At 42.6% G+C, this 13466-nt stretch overlaps 1 protein-coding gene across 5 annotated transcripts; it reads right to left on the reverse strand.

Annotated features, from left to right (window-relative positions):
- Positions 1-369: 369 nt before the first annotated feature.
- Positions 370-13224, reverse strand: LOC311251967 (dynactin subunit 1-like). 5 transcript variants are annotated; one of them, XM_084344695.1, is made up of 32 exons: positions 13104-13224; positions 11126-11191; positions 10803-10997; positions 10549-10630; positions 10410-10441; positions 9961-9981; positions 9327-9350; positions 8360-8446; positions 7817-7969; positions 7651-7674; positions 6939-7136; positions 6594-6798; positions 6400-6478; positions 6119-6278; positions 5929-6033; positions 5560-5751; positions 5361-5477; positions 5108-5260; positions 4850-5010; positions 4480-4648; positions 3984-4052; positions 3464-3676; positions 3127-3288; positions 2883-3014; positions 2666-2791; positions 2375-2517; positions 2096-2268; positions 1692-1810; positions 1404-1599; positions 1231-1304; positions 1059-1148; positions 370-952 (listed from the first exon to the last, which is right to left on the reverse strand). In XM_084344695.1, exons 2-32 carry the CDS (start codon positions 11165-11167, stop codon positions 815-817), a joined length of 3834 nt encoding a protein of 1277 aa, XP_084200821.1. In that variant the 5' UTR covers positions 11168-11191; positions 13104-13224; the 3' UTR covers positions 370-814. The 5 variants fall into 5 exon arrangements, with proteins under 5 accessions (XP_084200821.1, XP_084200823.1, XP_084200822.1 ...); XM_084344697.1 differs by lacking the exon at positions 8360-8446; XM_084344696.1 differs by lacking the exon at positions 7651-7674.
- Between the last annotated feature and the right edge of the window lie 242 nt (positions 13225-13466).

A 13466-nucleotide genomic window follows, 5' to 3' on the forward strand; every position in this document is an offset into this window, starting at 1 on the left:
TGAAAGCAAAGACCTATTGTAGTGTTACAATGGCACTAGGAAGTATCACTGCCAGCATGATCAGATTGTGAAATTTACATATTAAAAGAGCATTTTGTCCTCACAAAAATAGTAAAATTGATTTCACTTCAAACATTTGTTGGGCCAGCGTTTAACTTTGATTAAAATTGAAATAAACTGGTACCATAAAATGTATCTGACTGAAATTCTGAAAATCCTTCACATGCTGTTCTCCAGAACAAAAACATCATGACTTAATGCACACTTGTGAACTGGCAGTAGACCTTCAGAGTTGATTGTAAAGTGTGGAGCAGCTCACTTCTGTAAAAGACAGATTACAGGTGACATGAGTCGACACTGACGCATTGATGAAGATGTTTCTTGCTCTGAAGTGAATTGCTAACTTTTATTGGCTGATTGACTACAAATACAAAAGATACAAAGGGGGAAATATCAATAGGTGCAAAAATGACTTGTTGCTCGCTTTCCCCTTTCCCACAAAGAGTTAAATTGGTGCATACAAACTATCAGTGATGAAAACATGACGCCTTCATAGTGTGACATTCAGGAGTCAAATCCATTTGGACTTCATTCACAATTAAACTCCTACTAGTTTTACATCAATAGAAAGACATTGCTGTGACTCAGTTTTATTAGTGCTATAGTGTTAACTTATGTAAATATTGGATACAATTTCCTGAGAAGAGAGGAGCAAAAGGAATAAAAAGAGGAGAATGCTGGAAGTGGAAGCTGGAATGAGAAACAAAAGCTTTTCTTGATGTCAAAAATGGCTGCGGGTCAGTGGCACGCCAGCTTAGGTCATGAGGAGGTGGTGCACTTTCTGCAGCTGCTGCTGTGACAGGACGAGGCGGTGGACTTGTTCCTGTCCGGGGGTGCAGGGAATGGCAACACGACCTACAAATACTGTTCCTCCCTGCTTCTCTTCCTTGGCCTAGGAAACAACACATATGTACACATGATATTATTTCTGGAACAAGTATTACAATCTGATTAGAAAAGATGAAACACACAGCATATACAGTACTCTGTGGTTTTACCTTAACAAAGGAGGTGACTGGGAAGGTGGCGAAGTCGGAGGAAGCCTTTGCTCCGGGCTGATATGATACGACATGTTCAGCTACTTCTCCCTGAAACAGACAAGCGTGCAAATGTTTGGTTTTGTTTTACTCTCAACATCTTACAGAGAATAGATGATCCTGATGCTGTCACCTTGAGCTTGTCCAGAGCATTGCTGAGGTTCTGCAGTCGAGCCGTCTGCTCCAGCAGCTGGGCACTGGCACTAACTGGATTGAGAACAGAAATTGGACAGGTAACTTCAGTTTTGAACAGCATTAAGCACACACACACTCACAGGGGAGGAAAGCATGGAAACTGAAACACACCTGATGTCTTCCCGGTGACGTCCACCACTTTAACCTCGCTACTCAGCTTGAGCAGAGTCGCCAGCAGTTGGTCAGTCCTGCGGTAGATGCCTGTGTTGAGTCCCTCAGGTGGCATGGAGCTTTCTTTGGCGACCTGTGGCAGTTTGGGAGGGCAGAGTGGAGGCAGGGCGGCCAGCTGGGCTCTCATCTTCTCCGCCTGTAAGTCAAATGTAGTCTGGGTCAATATCACTAGCCTTCAACAGCCAGAATTAATACCATGATATAGTAATAGTACCAACAGCGATGTACCTTGAGTCTGTTGTTTTCATTCTTGAGGTGCTTGATGCCCAGTCTCTGAGCCTCAACCTGCTGCCTGAGGAGAGGGGAGTCCACCACCTGAGGTGCTCCAGCCAGGGATGGAGGCAGACCTGATGGTGATAACGGGTTAATTTATTTTGTTATTTCAGTACCTCCAAATAACGAAAGGATGTTTTCTGGAGATAACGAGATAATTTGTCATGAGAAAATGACTTCATAAGATTCATAAGAGTGGACCATGACACACACATCAGGTGGCTTTGGGAGTTTCAAGGCAAACCATGTAAACTTTGTTCAAACTAATGCATTTAAAATGGTGTAATAAAGTATCTTAATAAATAAGACTGCAGTACAGTCTGATGAAGTGAAGTGACCATAACCACACAGTAATTCACCTCCTGGAGATCCCTGAACAGCTGAGGCAACTCCAGAGGTAGGCGGGCCTCTTGATACCAGGCCTTCGATGGTCATCTTCGATTGGTTGTTAATGCGTTGTTTCAGCTCTGCCTTCTCCGCCTCCAGCTGGTCGATATCAGCCTGCAGAGCGTCCATCGTCTCCTCAAACTCCCTGAAGATGAGGAGAGAGGAAGGTGAGCAAGGAAACGGGAAGAGAGAAAAAGTTGAAATCTGCCTCCGATAATGAAACGTGTTCTTTTCTTCTGTTTGCTTCTTACTTTTCTTTCTTCTTGAGCAGGGCGAGGTTTTCGTCCAGTTTGGTCTGAATCTTCTCCACCCGCTCATCTGCGTCTTTGGTGGAGGTGTCTAGCTTCTTCTCCAGCAGGCTCAGACGGACGTTGGCCTCACTCAGCTCCTCGCCCTGGGGGAGAGAGTTGCAGCCATGTTAATTACACCTCCTCTGTTTTTGATTCTTTTCTTTTCAAAGTGGGCCGACCTATGTGGAACTCTTGAATTCACCAAGAAAGGTTGAGATGTTTTTGTCTGAGGTGTTTGCACAAGTGTGTCACCTTGATCTTGAGCGACTTCTTGACCTCCCTGATGACTGTCTCTCTGTCTTCCAGCTTCACCCCCAGACCCTCAGCATCAGTCATCTCAGCCCTGACGGTGGATGCTCTCACCTCCACCGGAGGAGTCTAAGGACAGGGGTGACATGATCAGTATTGGAACTGAAAAAAAGAGACAAATGGCATAAATACGCCCAGTTTTCACTGTGTAAACACACACCTTGCCCTGTGGTTTGTCAGCATCATACTCCCCTTCCTGCATGGCTGTGGCCATCTTGTTCATAGTGGTGATGACAGCACCGCAGGACTGACGCAGACACTCTGGGCCATTCAGGCCTTGAGAGCCGTACACCTTACAGAAAAGATTGTAGATTTTAATAACACAATAATACATCTGCAAACTAAAACCAACCAACCATTTCTATGTCCAGGGAATCGTGACTGATTATTGACAGCTAAACTACCTGGTCCACAGCCTTGCAGGCGATATCCTCCAGTTTAAGAGCGTTGAGCCCCTCCTGTTCTGCCAGCGGAGCGATCATCTGAGCTCCAGCTGCAGCTACCTCCTGCAGAACAGCCACCACCCGGGTCTGCTGGCGCCTGCACTCTGTCAATGTCTCCGACACCTTCCAGAGGAGACACGACATATCAGTCAGATATAAACTGTGGATTAATAATTTCTGTGTGTACCTTAGTGGATCAGTGATCATTAGACAGCGTGTCGATAGATCATAGAAAGGTTTAATGGTATGTTAAGACAAAGAGGAAGCTTTCAAGGTGTCTGTAAGTATATTTTCACACCTGTTGTACAAAATTGACAGCAGCGGGAACTCCAACTACGTCTGTTCCAGGCATGCGGCGGCGTATCTTCTTACAGAACTGTCTGATATCAGAGCAGGAAGTTTCCAGGTCCTTCAGAAGGACAGCAAGGCCAGAGCTCTCCTGACCTGCAGACAGGAACGCCCGCAGACGAGCCACCTCCACTGCCATGCAGTCCAGCGCACTCTGGGTAAACTAGAGGTGAGAGGAAGGCATGGGGGAAGTTAGGAAATCCTAATACTATATTCTCATGTAAGGTTTATGTTCCCTTACACATTACCTCATTAAAATAGTATTTTCTTCCAAGAGAGAAAAACATGTTTCCTTTTTTTTTTTTTTTTTAAATCAATCACATTGTTTCTCCTGGACTTTTTCTATTTTTTAAAATCAATCTGCTACAATTATTACAAATAAAGTAAGAATGCAGAATTCTGTTAACTCTGTACTACAAGTGTAACTGTTAAAAGCGTTATAATTAAAAGGAAGAAGACGCTTGGAGTACCTTAATGTGGTCAGCCAGCTGCACTGTGCAGTCTTCAGTTTGATCTGCCAGATGGACACTGTACAGTTGCTGCAAGACAAAACAACAGTGAGAAACTGCATGTTTAAGAACATGTTATTAGGGTTTGTACAGCTGTTTTAGAATAAAACTGAAGCACTAAAACTGAAGCACTAAACAAACAACAATTTCAAGACGTTTATTCAAATTCAAGTTTGCTTCTAACATTGGACAGTTTAAATTTTGACATGACTTTGTACAATCCATGGAATATATTCAATTACAACTAAATGTTACTGTATGTGTCAAGGTGCTGAAAGACTCATTTGAAACCATCACATAATAGTTGTAAAGGCACACTGGAAGATCTGAACAAATAATGATGTTAACAAAATGGATCATACTCTTTCTTTTAGGTTACACTGTGAATCCATAAGTTTGATTGAGCCTGTGTGTTTCGACACAACGCTTTGAATATACAACCACACTCTTTTGTTACCTGATAGTACTTGATGGCCTTGGTCAGAGGTTCCACCTGAACAGTCTCGTCTAGCTGATCTTTATGCAGCAGGTCAATGAAATAATCCAGGGAGCGCTCATGGAAGCTCATTTCAGTGTAGAGTGTACCCATGCGCTTGAAAACCTCCACGCCGCAGGTGTTCAGAGCCCTGGAACCAGAGCAGGAAGAGGGAAAAGAATAGACCAGTTTTGTTAGTGAATTAGGTTTACAAGGTCACAGCAACAGTTAATGGTTTTTCTAGAGAAATCAAATATTTTTTTATTTGTTAAACAATAGTTCTGCTTTTGTTATTTGACAATAACACCATATGTTATTTCTGGCACATTAGTGATGAACATGCAGTGCTTACTGTTCATATTTGTGCAGCGTGGCCTGCAGCAGACAGAGCGAGTACACCAGTCCTGAGGCAAAGCTGCGCTGCTCTCCTGGAGGTCCTCTGAGCCCCGTCCCCTCGGCCACGTTCCCATTCAAGTCAAACTTCTCCTGTGCCTGTTTACTGATCAGCTCAGCCTACCAGGTAAGGGACACACACACAAGCATTAATTAGAGAAACAAGTCAAGGAAATGCTCACAAATGAAACCTACAAGCATTCACACAGCGTTATACCTTGCAAATGAGCCTGGGGATGAGCAGAAGGACCAGAATACAGTCGTGATCTCCGCCGTGACGGAGGAAGGAGTCCGGCATGAAGGAGGTGAGGAGGGATACCTGTCTGTTGGACTGAGCCACCTCCATTTTCCTCAGCTCCATCTCAATAGCCTAGGGACATATATTATAAGTATAAAGCCTTACAGGTGTAAAACAAGTCAACTTCTATCAGTCATCATTCCTGGCACAATCATGCGTTAAGCTTTCCTACCTTGGCATAAGCCTTGGTCTCTGCAAACTTAATTTTGAAGTCAAACAGCTCAGCAGGAGGTTGTTGAACTTGTTCAGCGTTTGCACTCTGCTGGCTGATCAGATCCCTGTTGGCCTCCTGAAAAAAGCAAATACAACTTCAAGCCCAAAGCTTCCTCCTCTAATGTACATCCTTTGATTATCTCATCCTCTCCACCCACCTGCAGCCCGGAAGTGAGCTCTCTGTATTTGCTGATGGTATGCTGGTAATCAGCGACAGTCTCCTGGGCAGCCTCCACCTTTTTCTCAGCCTCTCTGACCTTTGATACACTCAGGTCCAACTGCTCCCGCAGCTCCATTTCTGTCTCGCGGCCGTTCTCCTGCAGCTCATCGTTCATCTCATTGATGGCCTCCTGTTGTCAGAAGGAAAGAGGTCAGTGACAGGTTGATAAAGGGTTTCTGATACCATCATGTTGGTGATTATGGAAACGACAGTGAGATTTTTATCCACAAATTTACCTTAAAGTTAAGTTAGAAACATTAGTGGTGTTAACAATAAAAATCAGGATCATAAATGTATTTGTACTGACCAAATCAGTGACTGTCTCTCTCAGCTCCCTGACTTTCTCCTCCAGGTCAAGGTTCCTCTCCGTCAGGGTCTCTACCATCTCCTCTGACCCCAGAGCAGCATCAACCTAACACAGGCATGTTTGTGCAGTTAAATTCTCCGGAAAATAAACATCATCTTCAACCTCTTTTCCTGTGTCTCGCTAACTTTACCTGCTCCTTCAGTTCATCGATGGTGGCGTCCGCCTGCTTGACGTCTTCCTGCAGTTTTTCCTTCTGAGTCCTCAGAGTCTCCAGCTCAGTGTTCTTCTTCTCCATCTGTTTCTGCAGCTTGACATGCTCCTGCTTCTCTGAAGAGGACAGGTCACGCATCCTGAGGAAGAAAAGGAAAATTAAAAGAAGGCTTTTATCAGCTTCAACCCCAAGTCTAGACCTCTTAGTGGATTTGTGAAAAGTACATTAATGAAAATGAGCTTTTTAGACATTTGACTGACCGAACCAAAGCCTCCTTCAGTCTGCCATTCTGCTCCTCCAGCTGTTTGACATGGTAACTAGAGGCTGCTCCATCTGAGCCTGCAGGACAAACAGAAAAATACAACATGGTGAAGAAAAACAGACCATGAATAAAGGAGGGGCATAAAGAAGAAAGAACGTTGGAGAGACAGATTAAGAGGCCTAGAGTACATACCTTTCTCTGAAATCTCATGTCTGAGGATCTCCAGGTCCATGGAGAGCTCCTCCACCCTCTCTTTCAGTGTGTCCACCTCCACTTGCAGTGACTCTGCCCGCTCCTCAGCCATCTCTTTGTCCAGTGTGGCCATCTCTATTGCGTCCGCCGTGTCCGACATCTCTTCCATGTAGCGGTCCTTGGCCTCTTGTGCCTCACGGGAGTCCTGTGTGGAGGAAAATAAAAAAATAGATAGTCACAAATGCTGACAATGGAGCCGTTTCTTTTCATACTCTGAGTACCTTGATAATGCTGCAATTCAGACTTACGACAAACATATTATTACTATTCTATTGTTTTTTGTACCTTCTTGGCCTCTTTGAGTTGTTTCTGCAGATCAGTCTGCTGCTCCTGCATTTTGTTCTTCCACTCCTGAAGCTGCTCCAGCTGGATCTTGTGTTTCTCAAGCTCCTTCAGCTTGGCCTTGTCCTCCGTCCGCTTCATCTTCAGCGTTTCCAGCTTCTCCTCCAGGTCCTTGACCTGAGCTCGCAGTGATTCCTCCTCCTGGGAAGGATAGATGGATGGAGAGGAGAGGTGAGACTGTTTAACTGTGTTGCCTGTAGCTACTTCAGAGGATTACCTGGACTTTATTTATGTCCCAAGATTTGATTTTAAGCCAGTGAAGAAACAAAGCACTGATTAAGTCCAACCACCAAAAACCCAGATTGAGATGATAAATGTTTAAAATTCTGCTTAATTAATTTGCAAATAACCTTCTCAATCAATGGACTTTAATCCCCACCACACACAAGAAGCTCCAGTAGAAACATTAAAGAGCAATGAAGGGAGATTAATCGATTCCCTCCAAACACAATAGTGGAATTAGGTATTTTACTCAGTGTCTCAGCAGGTCAAATCATGCATCATCACCAAAGAAATCAATGTGAGGACATTTCAAAACCATCTTAAAGTACTGAGAGGGTGTGCTGAGGGCCATTTTGCCCTCTGATGTTTCGAGTTTGTTAGTAAACTCATGCTGGGTACCATCAGCATGCATAGAGCCATTAGAAAACTCTACCTGCTTGGAAACGGCAGGTTCCGCCTGGAACAATGACAACATGGATGAAATGGGACAAGCTCATTAAAAAGACAAACACGATGGAAATGTTGATGTTTTGTGCTTTTGGCGTTGAACTGAACTCCATATGGCAACATGCAATTGCTCCTTATTGTCAGTGACCCACCTTGCTTGGAGTAGCTGGGACCGAGGCTGCCGCTGCTGCAGGCGAGCCGCTGGGCTGAGGCACAACAGGAGCCCCCAGTGCACCCTGGTGGGAGGACAGGCCTGCCTCACTGACATCACCAGACAGAGAGGAAGACAGGCTCTCACGAGACGCCTTCTCACCAACGAAGGTGTGTGTTGGGGAGTGATGAGGGATGAAACAAAGGAAGAAAGGGGAGATTATTTGACTGTCAGTAAACAAACCAATAATTAAAAAAACAAGAGCTTCTCCCAGAGTGAACCCAGCAGAAGAGTGAACATGCTGTGTTATGTGCTGTGCCGCCAGATTCATCTTGTGATAGCTTAAATAAAATACACCAAAATGAGTCTTCCAGGACCAAACATTTCACCTCAGAGTCCCTCAACAGTTCCCACAGACACCACGTTCAGTTCATTTATGTGGCAGAGTCCTGCACCTGTGCACCAAAGGCCGACAAATCACCAGTTTTCAGTGACAAAACAAATCACCACTCCCTGTGAGGCACACTGATATCATGTCGCATACCCTCAGCGACAGGCTGGTGCGGCCGGAGGGTCGTACCAAGAGGGACGGGAGGGAGGTGGCAGGCGTTAGTCGACTTGGAGTGGTCAGCTGCCACAGTGCGATCACAGAGACTGTGTTAGGACTCAGTTATTCATAAAAGTCAGCTTCAAGTTAGCCTGACATTACAGAATGAAACCTTGGTGGCTTGTGTTCTCATTTATACACATTGTAATTATCAAGTCAGTCCTACCACTATGCTGTTACTGTATAAGGCATTCATGCAAGTGCAGAAAAGGACAAGCACCTTTAGAAAACAAGCTTGAAAATAAAAAAAACAAAAAAAAAAACAGTATAATCACCATCTTCAGACAAACATTATTCAATGTATTACTTGCTAAATGTTGGCAAGCTTCCATTAGATACTAATACACTACGTAGTTACAGTAATCGACTCCCAGTGCTGTTTCTATCAATTTAAATAAATAATAATAAATGGCATGTGCCTTCGACACAAATTACAACATACTACCTCCTCAACAAACTACAATAACGTATATTCTGTTAAATAATGTTTTGATTTATGGCATCAGCTGAAAAGCACAACAAGCAGCCCAACCCATCAAAAGTCCAAATGTGCAGCAATGATTAATCTCTAACAGTAATGAAAGCTGTCAAATGTAAACTTCCAATATTCAAATTACCTAAAAACTATTCAAATTAAAATAATCTTCATTAGATGCCAAAATGCCAATTTACCATAATTGTAAATCTCACACTCTGCTGTAGTTTGAAGACAAGTATGCACTTCTTATCGTGAAACACAAAAATGCATGGCCTTTGAAAACATTCCAAACACTTGAAGCTGTGCCCTTGATTTAACACAAGCACCCAGAAAAAATTGAAAAATTTTAATAAAACATTTCAGAGTGAACCACTGTTTCTGTTCTGATGCCATATGACCTTCCCTGTCTGCTGTAGACAAGCTCACCTTGGCAGAGCGGCGGGTAGAGGACTGGAGGAGAGGAGGAGTTGAGTAGCAGAGAGAGGGATGGACACACACACACACACACACACACACACGCGCACACACACGGATATATGCACACACGTCCAATGGTGAAGCGAGATAAGAGATTAGCAGCACATAAGAAGCATACCCACTGTTAGTTCATATTCACTGATCATATCTTTTGACAGCTGCATGCACCATCTTTTACAATAGTTATAAAAATAAAAAAAATTGAATTCATGCGACAATGTTTGAACAGTGGCAGAACATCACTGAGCTGTGAGGCCAAGAGGCATGAGAAAGACACCACCACGATGACCATAAAACTGTCATAATGTTGGCTTCTGAATGTGAACACTGGATGCCTTGACCAGGACAAAAAAGTAAATGAAACAAAGTGAGCAAACAAACAACATTTGGTGTACAAAATGGGAGTGCAGCCACAGAAAACCAAGAGAAAAAATAAAGAGAAAATGACAAGTAATGTCTTTACGTCCCGTGCAAATGTCAACACGTAAAAGGGAAGCTTGAATATAAAAAGATGAGTAGCCACATTAGTGTTATTAACGACAACCAAGGCAAAAGCAAATGTGTTGAATTTAAACATTTCTACCTTCTTAATGGTCGCAGGAGTCTGCAAAAGGTATTCAAAAAAATAAAAATGAGGCAAAACAGAAACTCATTCGCATTGTACAGAAAAGAATCATAATATATAATTAGGGACTTTTTTGAAAACGGAGAGGGAGAGCCAAAAAAGGGAGAGCATTGATAGTCATATCGCAACTCTTTGAAAGGGATTTAGTTGCTTTACTGGTCTGGGTAGTCTTGTTCAACACATTCAGACCAACATAAATGCTATGGAAAAGGGCAGGTTTGAACTTAAATTATCAGTAATTCCCTTTAACAGGGTGAAAACATATGGAGAAAACATATTTTTAAATCCACAGTACATACAAAGATCCACCAGAATCCAACCATCTTCAAAAGAAAGTGTTGGACATACAAGAATACTAAAGTGATGAAAGAAAAAAAAGACGGTGAGTAACGGTAATGGTTGCCTACCTGCTTGGTTGTTTTGGGAGTCTCTGGAATGTCTAAAAGAAAACAATTGAAGAATCATTATCAAGTGTTATTTTTATGAACTTTTAGTTATTCTGTTTCAAAGGTATGTACATCATACACAGCTGTGGTTCACACTCACCTTTGTGTCTCAGCGTTTTTGCAGGAGCGGATTCAGGAGTGTCTGGTGAGGTGGCACTGGAGTTGTCGTCCACCACCTGGAGCTGCACAGAGAAACACAGAAAAGCAGTGATGGGTCTATTGATGCAGTGACAACCATGCACCTAAACCCAGCCCCACCCCTTCAGTTCACTGAGTGAAGAGACTGATGTTAGTAACTGGATTGTGCACCATTCTCCAATCATCTTCACATTACAACACATATGTGTCACCAACCTGGGACTGTCTGACAAATATCCCATGATTTTCTTCACAGGTGAAGTATCGTTTTCCCTGCACGGTGCCATCGTTCTTGCCTTTGGCCTCGTTCAGTATGACGCCAACCCATTTCCCAGAAGCAAAAAGGGTGGCGCCAATATAGGCAACAGTACCACGCTGACCCTTCCCGATCACCTCCACTACAGAGCCAATCTGGGAGACACAAAAGAATGGGAGACCGTGAGTTATTATGCACGTTAATCGTAATTTGTTTATTTTTTTCAATTTCTTCCTGTCTTTGTTTGAAGAATCTTGAAGTCTGAATTTGAAAAGTGACCTACCTTTGGAGGTTTACTACTCTCCACACTTCCAGTGCTGCTCATTTTGCTGATCAGTGGGCTGGTCAGCTGGAGGAAATACAGATGGGGAGTGGGGAGGAAGAGAAGGAAATGTGGGGAAGAGAAAGTAAAGTAGGGTACAGTGGGGATGATGTCATTAAATACCATAGAATTCATTGTTTAAATTCAGATTTCGTCGGGCTTTTTAGACTTTAATCTTGGTCAAAAGGACATAGCTTTGTGGGCATATGCATGACAAAGAATTTCTACTATTATCCACCAAACCACCAAAAGACACAAACAAACAGCATTGTTTTATGTATAACGTCCCTTAATTCCCCATGCTCCAGCTATTAAGAGCAGTTTTAGGAATCAAAAATATTCAATGATAAAACAGTCTTGAGGCCATGAAGCACAGACACACACTCATGCACCCAGTCATATGTCCTGGGCCACAATAGACTTCCTAATAAACAAGCCGTATCACTGCCTCGCTCACACAAAGATGCTCATTCAAGACAAAGTAGGTCTGCGGTACAGTCTAATCCTTTTACGGAGCTGTAGGGACATGTGAATTCACGCTGTCTCACAGTTTTCGACCACAGGGCAAAACTCTGAGTAGAAAGGGCTTGTGAATACCCTTATAATAGAAGCCTTTGCGTTGGATTTTGTTATTTTCAGAGAAGCAGAGAGAACGTTTAGCAGAATTATCCAGAATAACACTACTTAAGGTAAATAGGAATAGAAGCTTTTCTGAGGGTTAAACATCAAGGGCAGAAACTTCGTCTTTGGCAGGATATCTAGAGTTAACTGAATTATTTTCTTACTCGCTTTTACTTATGTGGACTTGATATGCAACAAGGTGAATCCCACATCTACTGTATGGTGAGTGCCACAAACTTTTTTATGGATTTAACTAATACACTGTACTGACTTCTGCTGATTAAGCGCATCAATCAAAATTAACACTGATGTACTAAATAAGATACTATTCAATATTTAGAGTTACTCACCCGTGGGGTATAAGAATGACGCCTGTTAGCCATTATAGGTAGTTAAAATGGTTTCACCTCCAGTGCAAAGTTAAGGCTAAAGTGCTACTCTTTCCTCTATTTTCACATCCCTTCCTCTGTTCCAGAGAGAGGAGAGGACAATACAAGACAGTGATTTCAGGGAGGGATCCTGTGTGGTGCAAAACGTCACAGCTGATTTGAACTGAGAGAGGGAGGAGAATATCTTGCTGTTGTGTCTTCCCACAGGAAAAACACATGGATGTTAGCTTGATATTTTACACTGTGCCTTTTAAATAGTGATGTGCGAGTCAAATTACTGGCCCACATTCATACAGCTATATGTATATAGCCAACACCCAGTTGAGAAGTACTAACGTACTGTATAGGGACATTGCTGTTTTCCCCTTTCTTACTACGGGGATACGATATATTTAAAAAGAATAAAATACATAAAAATAAAAACCTAACTGGTTTATTCATCAATCAGCTGACAAACAGTGGCAAACGATAGCTACGACTGTTAGCATGTCTTTGCTTATTTAGAAGGCGGTGTGTTTAACTTAATGATTTGCTTTTATTCTGTCATAAAACAATGTATGCACCAACGTATAAATACATAATGCAAAGGACCAAACAGCATTACGACATAAGTGGGTGGACACAGTGCCATAGGGAGAAATTTCATTAGGCACAATCAAGCTAACGATATTCTACTTTAACGTTAGCTTGAGCTACGTGAAAAATAACAACCATACAAAAAAATGACTCTAAAATTAATTTACCTCAGGATTTACTTTGTCTTCTAGGTTTAGTAAGATAGCAGAATACGGTTAACAGCTAGCTAACTATCTAAAATTAGCTTGATAGTTAACGGTAAAGCTGACCAAATCGGCTTAGCATGCACGTCAGTGAGAAAAAAACTGTTATGAAGATAACATAGAATGGCTTTGTTTTGTAATTGAGCTTACCTGGCATACACAGAGATCCCTGTCTTTAAATGTAGCTTTTTGAGGTGTTCATACAGACAATAATGATCCTCTGTTGTTGTTTTTTTGGCTACCAATGCTAGCTTGGAATTCCGGTAGTCTTTTCCCGTTTATTTTGACAGGTCACTTCCGGCGGCTTGACAGGCCAAAAATAGGAAGAAGCGTGGAAAGTAGCGCCCCTAGTGGCCGTGTCCATTACTTCATAAAAAATTACATTTTTTAGTCCTCCAACCTCACAGCCCAGAGATTTGAATCCATGTAAGGATGGGGACGATTTAACAATAACAGTGTTTAAATCAAGAAAGTTGATGAGAGCCAAGGGTAGAAGTAACACAATAATATACA

The sequence above is a fragment of the Pagrus pagrus genome (genome assembly GCF_965226575.1).
Source record: "Pagrus pagrus genome assembly, chromosome: 22".
NCBI classification, from domain to species: domain Eukaryota; kingdom Metazoa; phylum Chordata; class Actinopteri; order Spariformes; family Sparidae; genus Pagrus; species Pagrus pagrus.